The 24,659-nt window shown below is 47.9% G+C and overlaps 1 protein-coding gene across 1 annotated transcript in view; it reads right to left on the reverse strand.

Annotated features, from left to right (window-relative positions):
• The window catches only part of LOC138274069 (pre-mRNA-processing factor 40 homolog A-like), a gene marked incomplete at its 3' end in the record, with an annotated part of 550,808 nt that overhangs the window by 155,632 nt on the left and 370,517 nt on the right, over positions 1-24,659 (reverse strand). The window contains exon 17 of the mRNA XM_069218962.1: positions 5,416-5,530. Within this exon, the coding sequence (XP_069075063.1) occupies positions 5,416-5,530 (115 nt within the window). The remainder of the gene's footprint in view (positions 1-5,415; positions 5,531-24,659) is intronic.

Raw genomic sequence — 24,659 nt, forward strand, 5'->3', positions numbered from 1 at the left:
AAGTCTGGGGCCAAAGCAGTTGGTGTCTTCTGTTCTTCTGCAGGGGTTTTTCAGCTCAGCAGTCCTCTTCTTGTAGTTTCAGGAATCTAAATTCTTAGGTTCAGGGAAGCCCTTAAATACTAAATTTAAGGGGGTGTTTAGGTCTGGGGGGTTAGTAGCCAATGGCTACTAGCCCTGAGGGTGGGTACACCCTCTTTGTGCCTCCTCCCAAGGGGAGGGGGGCACATTCCTATCCCTATTGGGGGAATCCTCCTTCTACAAGATGGAGGATTTCTAAAAGTGAGTCACCTCAGCTCAGGACACCTTAGGGGCTGTCCTGACTGGCCAGTGACTCCTCCTTGTTTTTCTCATTATCTCTCCTGGACTTGCCGCCAAAAGTGGGGGCTGTGTCCAGGGGGTGGGCATCTCCACTAGCTGGAGTGCCCTGGGGCATTGTAACACGAAGCTTGAGCCTTTGAAGCTCACTGCTAGGTGTTACAGTTCCTGCAGGGGGGAGGTGTGAAGCACTTCCACCCAGAGCAGGCTTTGTTTCTGTCCTCAGAGCACAAAGGCTCTCACCGCATGGGGTCAGAAACTCGTCTCTCAACAGCAGGCTGGCACAGACCAGTCAGTCCTGCACTGAACAATTGGGTAAAATACAGGGGGCATCTCTAAGGTGCCCTCTGTGTGCATTTTTTAATAAATCCAACACTGGCATCAGTGTGGGTTTATTATTCTGAGAAGTTTGGTACCAAACTTCCCAGTATTCAGTGTAGCCATTATGGAGCTGTGGAGTTCTTTTTTGACAGACTCCCAGGCCATATACTCTTATGGCTACCCTGCACTTACAATGTCTAAGGTTTTGCTTAGACACTGTAGGGGCATAGTGCTCATGCACCTATGCCCTCACCTGTGGTATAGTGCACCCTGCCTTAGGGCTGTGAGGCCTGCTAGAGGGGTGACTTACCTATGCCACAGGCAGTGTGAGGTTGGCATGGCACCCTGAGGGGAGTGCCATGTCGACGTAGTTATTTTCTCCCCACCAGCACACACAAGCAGGCAAGCAGTGTGTCTGTGCTGAGTGAGGGGTCCCTAGGGTGGCATAAGACATGCTGCAGCCCTTAGAGACCTTCCCTGGCATCAGGGCCCTTGGTACCAGGGGTACCAGTTACAAGGGACTTACCTGGGTGCCAGGGTTGTGCCAATTGTGGAGACAATGGTACATTTTAGGTGAAAGAACACTGGTGCTGGGGCCTGGTTAGCAGGGTCCCAGCACACTTCTCAGTCAAGTCAGCATCAGTATCAGTATCAGGCAAAAAGTGGAGGGTAACTGCAACAGGGAGCCATTTCTTTACAGAGTGCTTTACTCAAACCTAAAACATCGGCTCCTCAGGTGGTGTAGATTTTTTCGGCTCCGAAGATGTGCCTTCTGATTTTCAGCTTTATTCGGAGACTGTTGTCGAAGTCTGTTTGGTCGATGGCGAATGTACTTTAGTCTATAATCTCGGTGCCGAACCCGAAGGTTGGTCATCCGGACTTACTTTTCGGATCCAGCCATGGATCAAAGGCAGTGGAGGACCAACAACTAGTGCTGGAGTCTTTAATATTTTTTGTGTGGTGCAATGGGGCAGCTGCACTCACGTACTGCGCTGGAGGAATGCAGTGGCTATCATCAACCGAGTGCTGATCGGAATTGGAGTCTTGAATAGAAAATGTTGCCCCTTGTTGAACTTCTTCCTGTGTGTTCTTCACCAAAGTTATCAGGTCGGTCTTCTGTGGACTTGGACGACATTTCGAGACGAGCTCTACAGTCCTGGAGATTCTTTTTATATCAAAATGATTTGCAAGTGTCACAAGTTTCTTCTTTATGATCTGGAGATAAAAAGATTGAACACAATGTTGATCGGTGTATGGGAATTTAGCGTGACACCAAGGACAGAATCGAAACGGAGTTTGTTCCGTCAGACTGACATTGAAGTAGGTCCTAAAAGGGTGAGAATTTGACCCAGACGGTCTAACTTGAACCTAGTATAAATGGAAAACCAGATCGGAACAATACCGACAATATTATAGAAAGGCAGAAAAAAGTTCAGAAATACCAAACCGAGCTCCACCGGAGCGAGAGGAAACATGTCCAAACAAGACGGCGGAAAGAAAACAATCTAACAAAGGACTCGATGTCCATGCGCACTATCACGAGAGGAGGAGTCACTCGATCTTGTGACACGAAAACATTCTTTGAACAAAAATAACTTAACACTCCGAGCCCAACACTAGATGGTGGACTTATGCAAAGCATGTGTATCTAGAGTTACACATGCCACTGAACATATAGATATCAGTGGTGCTTGAAACAGTGGAGGCCCTTGTACCCTCACCTACTGGGTAATGGCTCTCAGGGGGGTCCCAGGTTTTGGCACAGGAACAGCTCAGTAGATGTCCCCTCCACCTTCTCTGGAATACCCACAAAGCAGAGGTTATTTCTCCGGGACCATCCCTCAGAATCCTATATGTGTTCGTCTAGGCATGCTGTCAGTTTCTGAAGGTCGGAGACTGTGGTTCGTAAGCTGCTGACATGTTGTAGGGTACCCACATTCCGTTCCACTATAGCCAGACTGTCGGACATGTTTCGCAGGTCTGCACGGAGTAGATTTACATCTATAGCGACCACATCAATCCTATTGACAGCTTCTGCTTTGGAACCCTGGATCGCTAGTATGAGGTCTGTAAATGATGTGGTAGAATCGCCCGATGCTACCCCAGTTCCAGCAGGGTCTCGGTTCTTTCGATCATATTCTGGAGTTGGAGGCAGTAGCGAATGAGTAGAACTGACAATATATTGTCAGTGCCACCTGGGAGATTTTACCCTTCACCATAGCGGTCAGCAGTGGACCAACCCAACTGGTATCAATAAGGGACTACTGATATCTCCAAGCCCCTCAGAGGTTGCATCAATTACCCACAGGGAGCAGTCAGAACAGCCCAAATCAGCAGGGGGTGACGCAACTGGGGTGTGTAAGGGGATGGGGCGAATTGGGGGGGGGGGGGGGGGGGCAACCACTCTCCCTGTCCCATGTATGTGCAAGCACAAGGACAAACTCCCTAGGGAAGCCTGGGGATACAGGCATACAGGTCCCCCCGCAACACTGACATCGACTGCAAGCACATGTGGTTAAATTCAATTGTCCGGCTGAATTTTCATGTCTTCGGGAAACGACAACAAAGGACCAACAGCTAATGACCGCCATCCCACCACCATCAGCTCTGTCTTCGTTACAAGAAGAATGGATCGAGAGCAGGCCACAGTTTAAGTTCCCCGTCAGTGGATCCAATTATAATACTAATCCCAGCAGAGAAGCAGTGGCCATAGCTCAATACCTCCCTCTTATCACAGGGGCGGCAGCAGCAGTGGGCACTCACTAGGCGCTCTTGCCATCCGGGCCCTGTTGGGGAGCGCAGTCCCATTATGCCCCGGCAATGGAGGAACTCAAGCAGGCTTACAATAGTTGTATTGTAAAGGCCGATCCCTGTAGGTCCCCAGGCTGCAACAGGAGCCGGGCCTATACCAGTATCGTGATGAAGACCCTCCGCCTCAATTTCAGGCCCCGTGGCCCAGCACTAACAGCTGGTGGCACCCTACTCCCGGCTGCGAAGCCACCCCTCACAGGTTGCAATAACACAAGGCCCCAGATCCAGGGCTCGAGGCCCGGCCACTGCATCGGGCAGCACGTCGTCCCCAGCCACAAGTGCACCGTTCCTGCGCAGCCCAGGGGGGAGGCAGCCACTGCAGGTTTCGTGTTTTCCTTCCCCTTCTGTCCCCTGGGTCCTGAATGCCAGGGTCCCGGGTCCCGCCGCAGCAACAGAGTTCATGCCACATTTCAGTACAGAAGTCGTCTGGTGTTTTACAGTCCAGGGCAGCAGCAGCTGCAGGTTTCTCCAGCACCCTCTCCCTCAGTCAGTCCCCAAGGTCGCAACAATGCTAGGGGCACTTCTGGAGGTGCTCCTCAGTAGGGGCACAACTGCTATCCTCCTCCGCCCCAGAGACAGATTAGTCCTGTGAAGGCCAGGTCGCCCCAAGTTGGCATTCAGAAGTCAAAGGCCTCAAAACAGGAGACCAAAGGACTCAGATTGTCTACCTCTAGCAGCTGGCCACCCAAAATCAGTAGTGAGGCATTGCTCACCACTGTCAGCTCCAGGTGTGTTAGAGAGAGGTGTATGCATTGACCCAACTGTGGTACAGCATCCACCATTGCAGGTCTTTTGAACTCACCTGCGAAATCTGGACTTGATCACTGATTCCTCTGGTGCTGCACCCACAGATCAGATCCTACAGCAGAGCAAGCATTTGTCATCAGACATCCGTCGTAAGCCAGATGCAGGACGCCATCAGTCCCACCAGCCTCACCAAGATACAGGACAAATGCTGAAACATCAGGATCACAGGTCAAACGTCCTGGACTGTTTTCCAGCGGGATACTTCAATGCCAAAAGTAAAGTAGATAAATGAGTGGCCCTGAAGCAATATGAATGAGGGACTTTTCTTTCTGAATTCAGAGCTGGGTGGATGTTCATTCAGAATCAATACCCAGCTTAAGGTTCTGGAAAAACTTTAAAAAATCCTTGGTTTTGTGGGTGGGGCACTGGGGGAGTAATGTTCTTATACTGCATACAATATTGATGGGCCAACAAAGGAGGTGGCTCACACTGCAATTTATTAACAAGAAGGATTGATTTGTTAAGTACCTACAAAGCACCAGATGTAGATTATTCCTAGGTTTAGGTTGGGCAATACAATTAGTAGATAACTTCTGTGGACCCTCTTTATGATGTGGGGAGGGGCACAACACCACCTTAATCTAGATTCTGTGAGCGCTAACATTTGGGTCATCCAGGCAACAAAAACTACAAAGTCTAAATATAAGGTAAACCTACACTGTGGAAATACTGACCATGCACTCATGTCAAACTCAATAATACTAAGCATCAACAAAACCAATAGGTCTCGGAAATACAAGAGATAATGGCGTTGCAAATGCTATTGTCGTTAAGCCATGTGTTATGGAGTGGCACCGTCGGTTGAGGGAAAGAAGCCCCCGGGATGACAGCAGGTGGAAGCAGCCGGAGCAAATGAAAATATGACCATTCATATGGAGTGCTCTAAAACGAGAGAAAGTAGCTCCTAAAATGGGAGAAGTGGATGAAAACAAGTAATTGGCCCACGCTCTGGGTGAGGCCCATACACAGGAAGAGATTTGACAACGGACAAATGGGAACAAAGGATAAAAGAGCAACACTGGAGGGAACAAATGGTAAGCCTATGGATGGGATGAAGCCCACTGAATTGTAAAGATGCCTCTTCTAGACAGTGCATGCGTTCTCTAGAAAACACCTACATCAGCTCAATTTGAAATAAAACTGATAAGGAAAGACACTTACCAGGCTGCCCAAGCATGTTAGAAAACCTTATGTCAGAGCTTAGAGTAGGATACAGCTCCATCCAAGAAGACATGGAATGCAATTGTCCATGTTCATGCAATTCATCCAAAAATAACTATGAAGGAAAAGAAAAAGGTTTAAAACCAACAGCAAATGGAAACATAATTACATTATGAACAGTTAATATTTTCTAAGGTAAAAAGTAGAAAGGGTATTTCCTGCATAGATACCTTTTACAAATGCTCTGCTTTTAGGAAGAATTTGTCAGACTCTGTACACTGACTTCAGCTGTGGGTTCATATAGGTTTAGTTTCAAAGGGGCATAGGAAGTGGTCATTAATAGCAAGTATGGTTCTTCTAGTCAAGGTCTCTCCCTTAATCAGTATGCTGAAACAATCAACATCTATTTGCACTAACTGTGTTACCAGAAATTAAGTTATTGACCTGTAACACCAGTTCTCTAACATGGGTAGCTGTTACACCCCCAACATCCTTGCTTTGGTCCCCCCAGCCCCCAAACCCTTTGCCCGTACTCCTATTTTGCTGATTTCGATTTTGTTGGCATTAGGATTCTGCACTTTACCGCTGCTAACTTGCGCTTGTGCTCACTGCTATGAACACGCTCAAGTTGGCTTACACCTAATTAGCATATTTAATTAGTTGTCCCTGGTAAAGTAGACAAGTGCTGCATATACCAGTGCCTGTAAATGCCCCTAGTCGGCCTCCAGAACTCATTGTATCACCCCCTTAAGCAGCTCTTTCAATCTTGTCTCAGGCTTGCCATTTCCAGCCTGTGTGTGCAGTTTTAAATTGCAATTGCACTCCATCAAAGTGCTGTGTAGGCTCTCATTATCCTAATGAGACTACTGGATTTTTTGGGCGGCAAGATAGTTCACAGTGTGGGGGACTAAGTCTGACCCACGGCGAAGCACCCTTGTCACCCCAAATCTGGGTTGAGCTCCGGCTAACTAGCAGTGCCTTATCTCTCCCAAAGGGAAGAGACAATTGGGCAGCCGAGCGCATGACATCTTAGTGCTTCCCAGGGAAGTCGTGGTCACTCAGGTCACGACCAGTTCTCTTATACACAGTGTGGTCTCATATATAAATGACAAAGGCAGTTTGAGCTTTAAAGATTGGTTTAATAAAACAACTGCATTTTAGATACCAAGGCGTGAGCCGCAATAACCAGAACCATACAACACAGTAGGATTGAAATAGTAACGAGGAGAGTGAAACATAAGAATAATGCTATCATAGTGCAACTAGACTACGTTCCCTCTCTAAGTTACATTTTGAGCACAGCATGTGAAGCTCTAAGCCTGCCTTTCAGGTTCCCCCGGGAGGACATCGACCTCATACCTGAGCAAAGCCTGTGATCTGGATCAGCATCTGCAACAGGGCAGTCAGCATCTAGTTGTGGGTTCCTGGTCGGAATCTCCCTCTTACGTGTACTGGGACTAGAAATTGTTTTTATACTATTGATGTGAACTAACACCCCGATGTTCCTGCGTAAGAATGTGCACTGTCTACGAACCATAAAGACTAAACTTCTACCACGTCTATCGGCAATGTACCAGACTGTATCCTTGACTGAAGCACAGAGTGAGCAAGAATGTATTGTTTGCGAACACAGCGCTGAAGTAAGCTAAACAGTGTGATAGAAGGAAATAAAACAAGACCGTGAAACTGGTTATTGTAAAATAACAGTGCGAGGCTAAATAAAATGCATCTAGGGCAAAGTGCACAGAGGCCTAATAGGTTAAGCTAACACGCATAAAGCTATAATAAAATGGCCACACTACAAAAGTAAATGTCTTTCTAGCCCTAAACCATCCAGAGTGCAGTGTAATTAAAAGGTGGAACATTGTAAGGAAATGCCTCCTTGGCATGGTTGCCCCCTGACTTTTTGCCTTTGCTGATGCTATGTTTACAATTGAAAGTGTGCTGAGGCCTGCTAACCAGGCCCCAGCACCAGTGTTCTTTCCCTAACCTGTACTTTTGTATCCACAATTGGCAGACCCTGGCATCCAGATAAGTCCCTTGTAACTGGTACTTCTAGTACCAAGGGCCCTGATGCCAAGGAAGGTCTCTAAGGGCTGCAGCATGTCTTATGCCACCCTGGAGACCTCTCACTCAGCACAGACACACTGCTTGCCAGCTTGTGTGTGCTAGTGGGAACAAAACGAGTAAGTCGACATGGCACTCCCCTCAGGGTGCCATGCCAGCCTCTCACTGCCTATGCAAGTATATGTCAGCCACCCCTCTAGCAGGCCTTACAGCCCTAAGGCAGGGTGCACTATACCATAGGTGAGGGTACCAGTGCATGAGCATGGTACCCCTACAGTGTCTAAACAAAACCTTAGACATTGTAAGTGCAGGGTAGCCATAAGAGTATATGGTCTGGGAGTCTGTTTTGCACGAACTCCACAGCACCATAATGGCTACACTGAAAACTGGGAAGTTTGGTATCAAACTTCTCAGCACAATAAATGCACACTGATGCCAGTGTACATTTTATTGCAAAATACACCCCAGAGGGCACCTTAGAGGTTCCCCCTGAAACTTAACCGACTGTCTGTGTAGGCTGACTAGTTCCAGCAGCCTGCCACACTAGAGACATGTTGCTGGCCCCATGGGGAGAGTGCCTTTGTCTCTCTGAGGCCAGTAACAAAGCCTGCACTGGGTGGAGATGCTAACACCTCCCCCAGGCAGGAGCTGTAACACCTGGCGGTGAGCCTCAAAGGCTCACCCCTTTGTCACAGCACCGCAGGACACTCCAGCTAGTGGAGTTGCCCGCCCCCTCCGGCCCCGGCCCCCACTTTTGGCGGCAAGGCCGGAGAAAATAATGAGAATAACAAGGAGGAGTCACTGGCCAGTCAGGACAGCCCCTAAGGTGTCCTGAGCTGAGGTGACTAACTTTTAGAAATCCTCCATCTTGCAGATGGAGGATTCCCCCAATAGGGTTAGGATTGTGACCCCCTCCCCTTGGGAGGAGGCACAAAGAGGGTGTACCCACCCTCAGGGCTAGTAGCCATTGGCTACTAACCCCCCCAGACCTAAACACGCCCTTAAATTTAGTATTTAAGGGCTACCCTGAACCCTAGAAAATTAGATTCCTGCAACTACAAGAAGAAGGACTGCCTAGCTGAAAACCCCTGCAGAGGAAGACCAGAAGACAACAACTGCCTTGGCTCCAGAAACTCACCGGCCTGTCTCCTGCCTTCCAAAGAACTCTGCTCCAGCGACGCCTTCCAAAGGGACCAGCGACCTCTGAATCCTCTGAGGACTGCCCTGCTTCGACGACGACAAGAAACTCCCGAGGACAGCGGACCTGCTCCAAAAAGACTGCAACTTTATCCAAAGGAGCAGATTTAAAAGACCGCTGCAACTCCCCGCAAGAAGCGTGAGACTTGCAACACTGCACCCGGCGACCCCGACTCGGCTGGTGGAGAACCAACACCTCAGGGAGGACCCCCGGACTACTCTACGACTGCGAGTACCAAAACCTGTCCCCCCTGAGCCCCCACAGCGCCGCCTGCAGAGGGAATCCCGAGGCTTCCCCTGACCGCGACTCTCTGAAACCTAAGTCCCGACGCCTGGAAAAGATCCTGCACCCGCAGCCCCCAGGACCTGAAGGACCGGACTTTCACTGCAGAAGTGACCCCAGGAGTCCCTCTCCCTTGCCCAAGTGGAGGTTTCCCCGAGGAAGCCCCCCCCTTGCCTGCCTGCAGCGCTGAAGAGATCCCTTGATCTCTCATTGACTTCCATTGCGAACCCGACGCTTGTTCTAACACTGCACCCGGCCGCCCCCGCGCCGCTGAGGGTGAAATTTCTGTGTGGGCTTGTGTCCCCCCCGGTGCCCTACAAAACCCCCCTGGTCTGCCCTCCGAAGACGCGGGTACTTACCTGCTGGCAGACTGGAACCGGGGCACCCCCTTCTCTCCATTGAAGCCTATGCGTTTTGGGCACCACTTTGAACTCTGCACCTGACCGGCCCTGAGCTGCTGGTGTGGTAACTTTGGGGTTGCTCTGAACCCCCAACGGTGGGCTACCTTGGACCAAGAACTGAACCCTGTAAGTGTCGTACTTACCTGGTAAAACTAACAAAAACTTACCTCCCCCAGGAACTGTGAAAATTGCACTGTGTCCACTTTTAAAATAGCTATTTGTGAATAACTTGAAAAGTATACATGCAATTGAAATGATTCAAAGTTCCTAATGTACTTACCTGCAATACCTTTCAAACAAGATATTACATGTTAAATTTGAACCTGTGGTTCTTAAAATAAACTAAGAAAATATATTTTTCTATACAAAACCTATTGGCTGGATTTGTCTCTGAGTGTGTGTACCTCATTTATTGTCTATGTGTATGTACAACAAATGCTTAACACTACTCCTTGGATAAGCCTACTGCTCGACCACACTACCACAAAATAGAGCATTAGTATTATCTATTTTTACCACTATTTTACCTCGAAGGGGAACCCTTGGACTCTGTGCATGCTATTCCTTACTTTGAAATAGCACATACAGAGCCAACTTCCTACAAACATATACTTTTAAGTTTTACATTTCCTAGTGGTGAAAACCTCCTAAATTATTTTTTCACACCAAGGACTCTCTCACCCATAGGATAACACTGGGTTACCTTATTAAATTTAATACATAACTTTTGAATAGGAGTAGGTGAAAACGCCATGTTTACAGAAATTAATTGTAATTTAAAACCCTTAACTGTAAAGTCAGATTCTGAAAATTCTACTTTTAGAAAGTTGCCATTTTCTTGTCCTAGTCATTTGGTACCTGTATCCTATGTCACATGACCAGTTGTAGTTGACCTTTGTGTATCTCTCCAAGGGAGTATCACAAAGGGGGACGCAGTGTTGGCAGGATGGGCCACCTCAACTGATAGGAGAGGCAGATCGGTCAGCTACCACACTGCCATTTCAAAAGGAGATTCCTCAGCACACAAACAATCACAATAGTCCTTTTTAATTTCAAACAACCTGTGATCAGGGGAGGGAAGGAAATTCCAGAACCCAATGTTGGTGGAGGGGCGTATTCAGGGGTCTAGAAGTTTTGACCACTTCAAAGTTGGCACCAGGTCTACATATTGGTCTCAGAAGAACTCTTCAGTACACTCCTGGACCTGAGGACACTATAGAAGGTCTGCTCTGCTTCGAGTGGACTGCTCTGCTTGCTTGAGGCCTGTCCTGCTCCCAGAGAAGGAAGACTGGACCTTCTCCCGTCATCCTAGGCTTAGAGACTCCAAAGGTCAGCTGACTGACCTCCTGTTCTATGCTACATGGATACAACAAGCTACAGAGCCCTCCCTTCCACTGCCTAGCTGATCTGCCACACTGGATCTACAACTGGACCTGCCTGTGCTCTGCTGGGGTCTGTGTTGAGTAAGTTCCTGATCTCCAAATCGTGCCCTTGTGTAAGGAGATGGGGTGTATTTCATAGTGTGGTTGTGCAACTTCACCCTGTAATACATTTACCATCCTGTTTAGGATCCTTGGGTTTTGTCTGTCAAACCCTCAGATCAATCCTGGGAAGCTGTGGCACTGAGCAGCAAGGCTTAGATAGAGGAACAAATGTAAAGCATTCAAACACCATTACAACAATTTAAGAGGAAACTGACTACACTCAAGAAATCTGACACCAATTTATAAAATTAGGATGCATTTGTATGATTTAGGCACTAGAATAAAAAAGTTCAGGGGTTGTAGATTTTACAAGTGTAGGAAAAGGCCACTGTTGGCATGGTTACCCCCCAACCTTTTGTTGATGCTAGTTATGATTGAAAGTGTGCTGGGATCCTGCTAACCAGGCCCCAGCACCAGTGTTCTTTCCCTAAACTGTACCTTTGTCTCCACAATGGGCACACAGATAAGTCCCTTGTAACTGGTACCCCTGGTACCAAGGGCCCTATGGCAAGGGAAGGTCTCCAAGGGCTTCAGCATGTAATGTGCCACCCTGGGGAACCTCTCACTCAGCACATGTACACTGCCTCACAGGTTGTGTGTGCTGGTGAGGAGAAAATGACTAAGTTGACATGGTACTCCCCTCAGTGTGCCATGCCCTCAACCCACTGCCTGTGGCATAGGTAAGTCACCCCTCTAGCAGGCCTTACAGCCCTAAGGCAGGGTGCACTATACCACAGGTGAGGGCATAGTTGCATGAGCACTATGCCCCTACAGTGTCTAAGCCAAACCTGTAAGTGCAGGGTAGCCATAGAGAGTATTTGGTCTGGGAGTTTGTCAAACACGAACTCCACAGATCCATAATGGCTACACAGAATACTGGGAAGTTTGGTATAAAATTTCACTGCACAATAAATCCACACGGATGCCAGTGTGGGATTTATTGAAAAATGCACACACAGGGCATCTTAGAGGTGCCCCGTGTATACCAGCCCAACTACTAGTGCTAGGCTGACCAGTTTCTGCCAGCCTGCCACATCCAGACGGGTTTCTGGCTACATGGGGTGAGTGCCTTTGTCACTCTTTGGCCAGGAACAAAGCCTGAACTGGGTGGAGGTGATTCACCCTGGAGGAACTGTAACACCTGGCAGTGAGCCTCAGAGGCTGCAGCCTGATGTTACAGCGCCCCAGGGCACTCCAGCTAGTGGAGATGTCACCCCTCCAGACACAGCCCCCACTTTTAGCGGCAAGTCCAGAGGCGATAATGAGAAAAAACAAGGAGGACTCATCCACCAGTCAGGACAGCCCCTAAGGTGTCCTGAGCGGAGGTGACCCCTGCCTTCGGAAATCCTCCATCTTGTTTTGGAGGAATCCTCCCAATAGGATTAGGCATGTGCCCCCCCTCCCCACAGAGAGGAGGCACAAAGAGGGTGTAGCCACCTGCAAGGACAGTAGCCATTGGCTGCTGCTCCCCAGACCTAAACACAACCCTAAATTGAGTATTTAGGGGAAACCCTGAACCCAGGAAATCAGATTCCTGCAACCTACAACAAGAAGGACTGCTGACCTGAAAGCCCAGCAGACACCGGGAACCTGCACAGTGACTCATCCAGCGGGACCAGCAACCTCTGAGAACACAGAGGACTGATCTGCGCCCAAAGGACCAAGAAACGTCCGTGGACAGCAGCTCTGTCCAAAACTGCAACAAAGAAACCATCTTTAAAGAGACTCCAGCCTCACTCCAGAAGTGTGCGTCTCCCCGGCTCGTGTCCATAAGAGCCAACACCGCAGAGAGGACCCCCAGGCAACTCCAATGACGTGGACACCCTGAGATGACCTCCCAGCACCCCCACAGGGTCGCCTGCAGAGAGGATCCAGAGGCTCTCCCAACTGCCTGGTAACAAAGGAACCAGACACCTGGAAGAAGAACTGCACCCACAGCCCCCAGGCCAGAGAGGAAAACTACTGGTGCAGAAGTGGCCAGCAGGCGGCCCTCATCCAAGCCCAGTCAGTGGCTGGACCGAGACACCCTCCTGCCCCCCCTCCCCTCGCTGGGGTCTCTCCATTGATTCCTATCTACATCCCAACACCTACTTTGCACAATGCACCCGACTGCCGCTGAAGGTGTATTTTGTGTGCCTGTTTGGGACCCTCCCCCAATGCTCTACAACCCCTCCCCCCCCCTCCGGTCAGCTCCCCGAGGACGCAGGTACTTACCTGCTAGCAGACTGGAACTGGAGCACCCCTGTTCTCCATAGGCGGCCATGTGTTTTGGGCCCTCCTTTGACCTCTGCACCTGACCGACCCTGTGTTGCTGGTGCGGTGACTTTGGGGTTGGCTTGAACCCCCAACTGTGGGCGGTCTATGCCCAAGAGACTGACTGTGTAAGTGCTTTACTTACCTGAGAAACTTCACAAAACTTGGCTCCCCCGGGAACTGTTGATTTTTGCAGTGACCACTTTTAAAATAGCTTATTGCCATTTTAACCTAAACTGTGTGTATTACTGTTTTAAATTAAAGTTCCCTACTTATCTGTGTGAAGTACCTTGCATTTCATGTACATATCTTAAACTTGACTCTTGTGGTTCTAAAATAAATTAAGAAAATATATTTTTCAATATAAAAACTATTGGCCTGGAGTTAAGTCTTTGAATGTGTGTTTCTCATTTAATGCCTGTGTGTGTACAACAAATGCTTAACACTACCCTCTGATAAGCCTACTGCTCGACCACCCTACCACAAAAGAGAGCATTAGTATTATCTAATTTTGCCACTATCCACCTATAAGGGGAACCCTTGGACTCTGTGCACACTATTGCTCACTTTGAGATAGCATATACAGAGACAGCTTCCCACACCTATTGACAACTGTATGTACGTGCAACAAAGACCTTCTGGTTCTAGAAACCAAGTAACAAAATATGTTTTGCTATATAAAACAACTGACCTGGAGTTTAGTCATTGAGTGGTTGCCTCATTTCATCCTTGTGTGTGTACAACAAATGTTTTGCACTACCCTCTGATAAACCTAACTGCTTGACCACACTATCACAAAAGACCACACGTATTACCTACTTTAGCCTTCGTTAAACCTCTGGGGAACCCACAGACTCTGTGCATACTATACCTCATGTTGGTATAGTATATACAGAGCCAGCTTCCGACATTGCTTGACCATTAACTTTTAGGCCTTGCACAGGGATTTCACATTTTGCCAGTAGGATTGATAAACCCCTAGCAGTTTTAGAAAGTAACCAAGTATCGTCAGCAAAAAGAAGATCCGGTATTTTCTGGTCAGTCATATTGGGCGAGTCATTTTCACAAGTTAGCAAGTAAGGAATACATTCATTTTTATGCGGAAAAAAAAAAAAGAGGGTGGGGACCAGCACGCAACCTTGTCGGTTGCCTCAACTAACGGGGATAACTTTTGTTAATTCTCCTCCTGGTCCTCACCTAACACGTGCAAAATTTTCAGGGCATAAGGGTTGTATTAGGGGCAGTTTATCAGCTGGAATCCCAAGCTTGCCTAAAACCTTGACAAGATTTGCTCGTGGTACCAGGTGAAAAAGGGCACATAGGTCCACAAATGCTAACACACACACACACACACATATATATATATATATATACACATACATATATATACACATATATATATATATATACACATATATATATATATATATATATATATATATATATATATATATATATATATATATATATATATATATATATATATATAATGTCACTTACCCAGTGTAAAGAAATGGCTCCCTGTTGCAGTTACCCCCCACTTTTTGCCTGATACTGATGCTGACTTGACTGAGAAGTGTGCTGGGACCCTGCTAACCAGGCCCCAGCACCAGTGTTCCTTCACCTAAAATGTACCATTGTATCCACAATTGGCACACCCTGGCATTCAGAAGTCCCTTGTAACTGGTACTTCTAGTACCAAGGGCCCTGATGCCAAGGAAGGTCTCGAAGGGCTGCAGCATGTCTTATGCCACCCTGGAGACCTCTCACTCAGCACAGACACACTGCTTGCCAGCTTGTGTGTGCTAGTGAGGACAAAACGAGTAAGTCGACATGGCACTCCCCTCAGGGTGCCATGCCAGCCTCTCACTGCCTATGCAGTATAGGTAAGACACCCCTCTAGCAGGCCTTACAGCCCTAAGGCAGGGTGCACTATACCATAGGTGAGGGTACCAGTGCATGAGCATGGTACCCCTACAGTGTCTAAACAAAACCTTAGACATTGTAAGTGTAGGGTAGCCATAAGAGTATATGGTCTGGGAGTCTGTCAAACACGAACTCCACAGCACCATAATGGCTACACTGAAAACTGGGAAGTTTGGTATCAAACTTCTCAGCACAATAAATGCACACTGATACCAGTGTACATTTTATTGTAAAATACACCACAGAGGGCACCTTAGAGGTGCCCCCTGAAACTTAACCGACTATCTGTGTAGGCTGACTAGTTTTAGCAGCCTGCCACAAACCGAGACATGTTGCTGGCCCCATGGGGAGAGTGCCTTTGTCACTCTGAGGCCAGTAACAAAGCCTGCACTGGGTGGAGATGCTAACACCTCTCCCAGGCAGGAATTGTCACACCTGGCGGTGAGCCTCAAAGGCTCACCTCCTTTGTGCCAACCCAGCAGGACACTCCAGCTAGTGGAGTTGCCCGCCCCCTCCGGCCAGGCCCCACTTTTGGCGGCAAGGCCGGAGAAAATAATGAGAAAAACAAGGAGGAGTCACTGGCCAGTCAGGACAGCCCCTAAGGTGTCCTGAGCTGAGGTGACTCTAACTTTTAGAAATCCTCCATCTTGCAGATGGAGGATTCCCCCAATAGGATTAGGGATGTGACCCCCTCCCCTTGGGAGGAGGCACAAAGAGGGTGTACCCACCCTCAGGGCTAGTAGCCATTGGCTACTAACCCCCCAGACCTAAACACGCCCTTAAATTTAGTATTTAAGGGCTACCCTGAACCCTAGAAAATTAGATTCCTGCAACTACAAGAAGGACTGCCCAGCTGAAAACCCCTGCAGCGGAAGACCAGAAGACGACAACTGCCTTGGCTCCAGAAACTCACCGGCCTGTCTCCTGCCTTCCAAAGATCCTGCTCCAGCGACGCCTTCCAAAGGGACCAGCGACCTCGACATCCTCTGAGGACTGCCCCTGCTTCGAAAAGACAAGAAACTCCCGAGGACAGCGGACCTGCTCCAAGAAAAGCTGCAACTTTGTTTCCAGCAGCTTTAAAGAACCCTGCAAGCTCCCCACAAAAGGCGTGAGACTTGCAACACTGCACCCGGCGACCCCGACTCGGCTGGTGGCGATCCAACACTTCGGGAGGGACCCCAGGACTACTCCGATACTGTGAGTACCAAAACCTGTCCCCCCTGAGCCCCCACAGCGCCGCCTGCAGAGGGAATCCCGAGGCTTCCCCTGACCGCGACCCTTTGAATCCTAAGTCCCGACACCTGGGAGAGACCCTGCACCCGCAGCCCCCAGGACCTGAAGGACCGGACTTTCACTGGAGGAGTGACCCCCAGGAGTCCCTCTCCCTTGACCAAGTGGAGGTTTCCCCGAGGAACCCCCCCCTTGCCTGCCTGCAGCGCTGAAGAGATCCCGAGATCTCTCATAGACTAACATTGAAAACCCGACGCTTGTTTCTACACTGCACCCGGCCGCCCCCGCGTCGCTGAGGGTGAAATTTCTGTGTGGACTTGTGTCCCCCCCGGTGCCCTACAAAACCCCCCTGGTCTGCCCTCCGAAGACGCGGGTACTTACCTGCAAACAGACCGGAACCGGGGCACCCCCTTCTCTCCATTCTAGCCTATGTGTTTTGGGCACCACTTTGAACTCTGCACCTGACCGGCCCTGAGCTGCTGGTGTGGTGACTTTGGGGTTGCTCTGAACCCCCAACGGTGGGCTACCTTGGACCAAGAACTAAGCCCTGTAAGTGTCTTACTTACCTGGTAAAACTAACAAAAACTTACCTCCCCCAGGAACTGTGAAAATTGCACTAAGTGTCCACTTTTAAAACAGCTATTTGTCAATAACTTGTAAAGTATACATGCAATTCTTATGATTTGAAGTTCCGAAAGTACTTACCTGCAATACCTTTCGAATGAGATATTACATGTAGAATTTGAACCTGTGGTTCTTAAAATAAACTAAGAAAAGATATTTTTCTATATAAAAACCTATTGGCTGGATTTGTCTCTGAGTGTGTGTACCTCATTTATTGTCTATGTGTATGTACAACAAATGCTTAACACTACTCCTTGGATAAGCCTACTGCTCGACCACACTACCACAAAATAGAGCATTAGTATTATCTCTTTTTGCCACTATCTTACCTCTAAGGGGAACCCTTGGACTCTGTGCATGCTATTCCTTACTTTGAAATAGCACATACAGAGCCAACTTCCTACACCCAGTGTACATCTGTTCGTGGTATGAGACGCTTCAGATTCACATGCTTTGCACATCCCGCCATCTAGTGTTGGGCTCGGAGTGTTACAAGTTGTATTTCTTCGAAGAAGTCTTTCGAGTCACGAGATCGAGGGACTCCTCCCCTTTCGGCTCCATTGCGCATGGGCGTTGACTCCATCTTAGATTGTTTTCCCCGCAGAGAGTGAGGTTGGAGTTGTTTATTTTAGTAATAGTGCCCATGCAATAGAGTAAACATGTATGTACATAATGTAGTTTAAAGTGATATATTTACAAATGTTGAAGATCAACTTCAAAACGGCTACAGGCTCCCGGGGAGGCGGGTGGGCGCATGTGAATCAGCAGCGTCTCATGCCACGAACAGATGTACACTGGGTAAGTGACATTTTCCGTTCGATGGCACGTGTAGCTGCAGATACACATGCTTTGCATAGACTAGTAAGCCGTTATCTCCCCAAAAGTGGTGGTTCAGCCTGTAGGAGTTGAAGTTGTTTGAAACAAAGTTCGTAGTACGGCTTGTCCTACTGTGGCTTGTTGTGCTGTTAACACATCCACGCAGTAGTGCTTGGTAAACGTATGAGGCGTAGACCGTGTGGCTGCCTTACATATTTCAGTCATTGGAATGTTTCCTAGAAAGGCCATGGTAGCACCTTTCTTTCTAGTTGAGTGTGCTCTAGGTGTAATAGGCAGTTCTCTTTTAGCTTTGAGATAACAGGTTTGAATGCATTTAACTATCCATCTAGCAATGCCTTGTTTTGAAATTGGATTACCTGTATGAGGTTTTTGGAAAGCAACAAATAATTGTTTTGTTTTCCGAATTTGTTTTGTTCTGTCAATGTAGTACATTAACGCTCTTTTGATGTCTAGTGTATGCAGTGCTCTCTTAGCTACAGAATCTGGCTGTGGGAAGAACACTGGTAGTTCTACTGTTTGATTCAAGTGGAACTGTGATATGACTTTTGGTAAAAATGTACGTTTGTCCGTAGAACTACTTTATGCTTGTGTATTTGAATAAATGGTTCTTGTATGGTAAATGCTTGGGTATCACGGACTCTTCTTAGAGATGTGATGGCAATTAGAAATGCAACTTTCCATGTTAAATATTGCATTTCACATGAGTGCATGGGTTCAAATGGTGGCCCCATGAGTCGTGTTAAGACAATGTTGAGGTTCCACGAAGGAACTGGTGGTGTTCTTGGTGGTATCATTCTTTTTAGGCCTTCCATAAATGCTTTTATGACTGGTATCCTAAACAGTGAAGTGGAGTGCGTAATTTGCAGGTAAGCTGAAATTGCTGTAAGATGTATCTTAATGGAAGAAAAAGCTAGCTTTGACTTTTGCAAATGTAGTAAGTATCCTACGATGTCTTTGGCAGATGCGTGTAAGAGTTGAATTTGAATATTATGGCAGTAATAAACAAATCTTTTCCACTTATTTGCATAGCAATGTCTAGTGGTAGGTTTCCTAGCTTGTTTTATGACCTCCATACTTTCATGTGTAAGGTCTAAGTGTCCGAACTCTAGGACTTCAGGAGCCAGATTGCTAGATTCAGCGATGCTGGATTTGGGTGTCTGATCTGTTTGTGTTGCGTTAACAGATCTGGTATGTTTGGTAGTTTGACATGAGCCACTACTGAAAGGTCTAGTAGTGTTGTGTACCAAGGTTGTCTTGCCCATGTTGGCGCTATTAGTACGAGTTTGAGTTTGTTTTGACTCAACTTGTTTACTAAATATGGAAGGAGTGGGAGAGAGGGAAAAGCGTAAGCAAATATCCCTGACCAACCAATCCATAACGCATTGCCCTGAGACTGATCTTGTGGGTACCTGGATGCGAAGTTTTGGCATTTTGCGTTTTCCTTTGTTGCAAATAGATCTATTTGTGGTGTTCCCCAACTCTGGAAGTTTTGGGGGGTGAATCTCCCATTCGTGGATCTGTTGGTGATCCCGAGAGAGATTGTCTGCTAACTGATTCTGAATTCCTGGAATAAATTGTGCTATTAGGCGAATGTGGTTGTGAATCGCCCAATGCCATATTCTTTGTGCCAGGAGACACAACTGTGTTGAGTGTGTGCCTCCCTGTTTGTTTAGGTAATACATCGTTGTCATGTTGTCTGTTTTGACAAGAATGGGTTTGTGGCTTATTATGGGTTGAAATGCTTTCAGCGCTAGAAATACTGCCAATAGTTCTAAGTGATTTATGTGAAACTGTTTTTGGTGAGTGTCCCATTGTCCTTGGATGCTGTATTGATTGAGGTGTGCTCCCCACCCTATCATGGAGGCATATGTCGTTATTACATATTGTGGCACTGGGTCTTGGAAAGGCCGCCCTTTGTTTAAATTTATACTGTTCCACCATTGAAGCGAGGTGTATGTTTGGCAGTCTACCAACACCAGATCTAGAAGTTGACCCTGTGCCTGTGACCACTGTGATGCTAGGCACTGTTGTAAGGGCCGCATGTGCAACCTTGCGTTTGGGACAATGGCTATGCATGAGGACATCATCCCTAGGAGTTTCATCACCATTTTGACTTGTATTTTTTGTTTTGGATACATGGCCTGTATTACATTGTGAAATGCTTGTACCCTTTGTGGACTTGGAGTGGCAATAACTTTTGCTGTGTTGATTGTCGCCCCTAAGTATTGCTGTGTTTGACACAGCATAAGGTGTGACTGTGTAGTTGATTGAGAAACCTAGTTTGTGGAGGGTTTCTATGACATACTTTGTGTGTTGTGAACACTTTTCTAGCGTGTTGGTTTTGATTAACCAATCGTCTAGGTACGGGAACACATGTATTTGCTGCCTTCTGATATGTGCAGCTACAACTGCCAGGCACTTTGTAAAAACTCTTGCCGCAGTTGTTATTCCGAATGGCAACACCTTGAATTGGTAATGTATCCCTTGGAATACAAACCTTAAGTACTTTCTGTGTGAAGGATGTATCGGTATATGGAAATATGCATCCTTTAGGTCTAGTGTTGTCATGTAGTCTTGTTGTTTGAGTAGTGGGATTACGTCTTGTAATGTCACCATGTGAAAGTGATCTGATTTGATGTAGGTATTTAATGTTCGGAGATCTAATATAGGTCTCAGACTCTTGTCTTTTTTGAGTATGAGAAAGTACAGAGTAAACTCCTGTTCCTTTCTGGTGTTTTGGTACTAATTCTATTGCTTCTTTTAGTAGCAATGCCTGAACCTCTAGTCCTAGAAGATCTATATGTTGTTTTGACATATTGTGTGTTTTCGGTGGGACATTTGGAGGGAATTTGAGAAATTCTATGTGTAAGGAAATGCCTCCTTGGCATGGTTGCCCCCTGACTTTTTGCCTTTGCTGATGCTATGTTTACAATTGAAAGTGTGCTGAGGCCTGCTAACCAGGCCCCAGCACCAGTGTTCTTTCCCTAACCTGTACTTTTGATTCCACAATTGGCACACCCTGGCACCCAGATAAGTCCCTTGTAACTGGTACTTCTGGATCCAAGGGCCCTGATTCCAGGGAAGGTCTCTAAGGGCTGCAGCATGTATTATGCCACCCTAGAGACCCCTCACCCAGCACAGACACACTGCTTACCAGCTTGTGTGTGCTGGTGAGAACAAAATGAGTAAGTCGACATGGCACTCCCCTCAGGGTGCCATGCCAGCCTCTCACTGCCTATGCAGTATAGGTAAGACACCCCTCTAGCAGGCCTTACAGCCCTAAGGCAGGGTGCACTATACCATAGGTGAGGGTACCAGTGCATGAGCACTGTGCCCCTACAGTGTCTAAGCAAAACCTTAGACATTGTAAGTGCAGGGTAGCCATAAGAGTATATGGTCTGGGAGTCTGTTTTGCACGAACTCCACAGCACCATAATGGCTACACTGAAAACTGGGAAGTTTGGTATCAAACCTCTCAGCACAATAAATGCACACTGATGCCAGTGTACATTTTATTGCAAAATACACCCCAGAGGGCACCTTAGAGGTGCCCCCTGAAACTTAACCGACTGTCTGTGTAGGCTGACTAGTTCCAGCAGCCTGCCACACTAGAGACATGTTGCTGGCCCCATGGGGAGAGTGCCTTTGTCACTCTGAGGCCAGTAACAAAGCCTGCCCTCCGTGGAGATGCTAACACCTCCCCCAGGCAGGAGCTGTAACACCTGGCGGTGAGCCTCAAAGGCTCACCCCTTTGTCACAGCACCGCAGGACACTCCAGCTAGTGGAGTTGCCCGCCCCCTCCGGCCCCGGCCCCCACTTTTGGCGGCAAGGCTGGAGAAAATAATGAGAATAACAAGGAGGAGTCACTGGCCAGTCAGGACAGCCCCTAAGGTGTCCTGAGCTGAGGTGACTAACTTTTAGAAATCCTCCATCTTGCAGATGGAGGATTCCCCCAATAGGGTTAGGATTGTGACCCCCTCCCCTTGGGAGGAGGCACAAAGAGGGTGTACCCACCCTCAGGGCTAGTAGCCATTGGCTACTAACCCCCCAGACCTAAACACACCCTTAAATTTAGTATTTAAGGGCTACCCTGAACCCTAGAAAATTAGATTCCTGCAACAACAAGAAGAAGGACTGCCTAGCTGAAAACCCCTGCAGAGGAAGACCAGAAGACAACAACTGCCTTGGCTCCAGAAACTCACCGGCCTGTCTCCTGCCTTCCAAAGAACTCTGCTCCAGCGACACCTTCCAAAGGGACCAGCGACCTCTGAATCCTCTGAGGACTGCCCTGCTTCGACGACGACAAGAAACTCCCGAGGACAGCGGACCTGCTCCAAAAAGACTGCAACTTTATCCAAAGGAGCAGCTTTAAAGAACCCTGCAATCTCCCCGCAAGAAGCGTGAGACTTGCAACACTGCACCCGGCGACCCCGACTCGGCTGGTGGAGAACCAACACCTCAGGGAGGACCCCCGGACTACTCTACGACTGTGAGTACCAAAACCTGTCCCCCCTGAGCCCCCACAGCGCCGCCTGCAGAGGGAATCCCGAGGCTTCCCCTGACCGCGACTCTCTGAAACCTAAGTCCCGACGCCTGGAAAAGACCCTGCACCCGCAGCCCCCAGGACCTGAAAGACCGGACTTTCACTGCAGAAGTGACCCCCAGGAGTCCCTCTCCCTTGCCCAAGTGGAGGTTTCCCCGAGGAAGCCCCCCCTTGCCTGCCTGCAGCGCTGAAGAGATCCCTTGATCTCTCATTGACTTCCATTGCGAACCCGACGCCTGTTCTAACACTGCACCCGGCCGCCCCCGCGCCGCTGAGGGTGAAATTTCTGTGTGGGCTTGTGTCCCCCCCGGTGCCCTACAAAACCCCCCTGGTCTGCCCTCCGAAGACGCGGGTACTTACCTGCTGGCAGACTGGAACCGGGGCACCCCCTTCTCTCCATTGAAGCCTATGCGTTTTGGGCACCACTTTGAACTCTGCACCTGACCGGCCCTGAGCTGCTGGTGTGGTAACTTTGGGGTTGCTCTGAACCCCCAACGGTGGGCTACCTTGGACCAAGAACTGAACCCTGTAAGTGTCGTACTTACCTGGTAAAACTAACAAAAACTTACCTCCCCCAGGAACTGTGAAAATTGCACTGTGTCCACTTTTAAAATAGCTATTTGTGAATAACTTGAAAAGTATACATGCAATTGAAATAATTCAAAGTTCCTAATGTACGTACCTGCAATACCTTTCAAACAAGATATTACATGTTAAATTTGAACCTGTGGTTCTTAAAATAAACTAAGAAAAGATATATTTCTATACAAAACCTATTGGCTGGATTTGTCTCCGAGTGTGTGTACCTCATTTATTGTCTATGTGTATGTACAACAAATGCTTAACACTACTCCTTGGATAAGCCTACTGCTCGACCACACTACCACAAAATAGAGCATTAGTATTATCTATTTTTACCACTATTTTACCTCTAAGGGGAACCCTTGGACTCTGTGCATGCTATTCCTTACTTTGAAATAGCACATACAGAGCCAACTTCCTACACTATGCAATAACCATGCTGGATAATTGCTAGGACCCAAGTGTCTGTTGTTATTTCCTCCCAATGTTTGTAAAATTGGGTTAGTCCCCCCCCCCACAGATGTTATGTGTTAGGGATGTGTGACTTGGAAGTCACTGCTTGTTTTGAGGAGTTTTGGGACTTTGGAACTTTCCTCTATTCTTTTGGAATTGTCCCCCCTCTATATTGTCCCCGAAAACTTCCCCGCTGATACTGGCTCTGGTAAGTGGGTCTTGTTTGTGAGGTTGTGGGTCCTGTGCTTTGTCCTCGAAACCCCCCTCTAAACTGTGTTTTTTTAAATGTGCCTCTGCCCTGTGGGGAGTAGAGTGCGCCCATGGCTTTGGCCGTGTCAGTGTCTTTTTTAAGTTTTTCGATCGCAGTGTCCACCTCCGGCCCAAACAACTGCTGTCCGTTGAATGGCATATTCAGCACAGCTTGCTGTATTTCTTGTTTAAATCCTGATGTACGCAGCCATGCATGTCTCCTTATTGTTACTGCTGTGTTGACAGTTCTAGCAGCTGTGTCTGCAGCATCCATTGCTGACCGTATCTGATTGTTGGAGATACTCTGTCCTTCTTCTACTACTTGCTGCGCTCTCTTTTGGAACTCTTTGGGCAAATGTTCTATAAAGTGTTGCATTTCGTCCCAATGGGCCCTATCGTATCTGGCCAACAAAGCCTGTGAATTGGCAATACGCCACTGGTTTGCTGCCTGTGCCGCCACCCTTTTGCCTGCTGCGTCGAATTTTCTACTTTCTTTATCTGGAGGTGGTGCATCTCCTGAAGTATGTGAGTTCGCTCTTTTGCGCGCTGCCCCTACTACAACTGAGTCCGGTGTTAGCTGTTGTGTGATGTACACGGGGTCTGTTGGTGGCGGTTTATATTTTTTCTCCACTCTTGGAGTAATGGCCCTTCCTTTTACAGGCTCTTCAAACACTTGTTTGGAGTGTTTTAGCATTCCGGGTAGCATAGGAAGACTTTGATTCTGGCTGTGTGTGGACGACAGTGTGTTAAAAAGAAAGTCGTCTTCAATGGGCTCAGCATGCAGGCTGACATTATGAAATGCCGCTGCTCTCGACACCACCTGTGCGTAGGCTGTACTATCCTCTGGTGGCGACGGTCTAGCTGGATAACATTCAGGACTATTATCTGACACTGGTGCGTCATAAAGGTCCCATGCGTCAGGGTCATCTTGACTCATTCCTGTATGAGTTGGGGATTGCATCATTGGTGGAGTGGCTACTGGTGATGGTTGCGGAGAGCATTGTGGAGATGTGTAGGAAGTTGGCTCTGTATGTGCTATTTCAAAGTAAGGAATAGCATGCACAGAGTCCAAGGGTTCCCCTTAGAGGTAAAATAGTGGTAAAAAGAGATAATAC

Source organism: Pleurodeles waltl, unplaced genomic scaffold, assembly GCF_031143425.1.
Source record: "Pleurodeles waltl isolate 20211129_DDA unplaced genomic scaffold, aPleWal1.hap1.20221129 scaffold_155, whole genome shotgun sequence".
Taxonomy (NCBI): Eukaryota; Metazoa; Chordata; class Amphibia; order Caudata; family Salamandridae; genus Pleurodeles; species Pleurodeles waltl.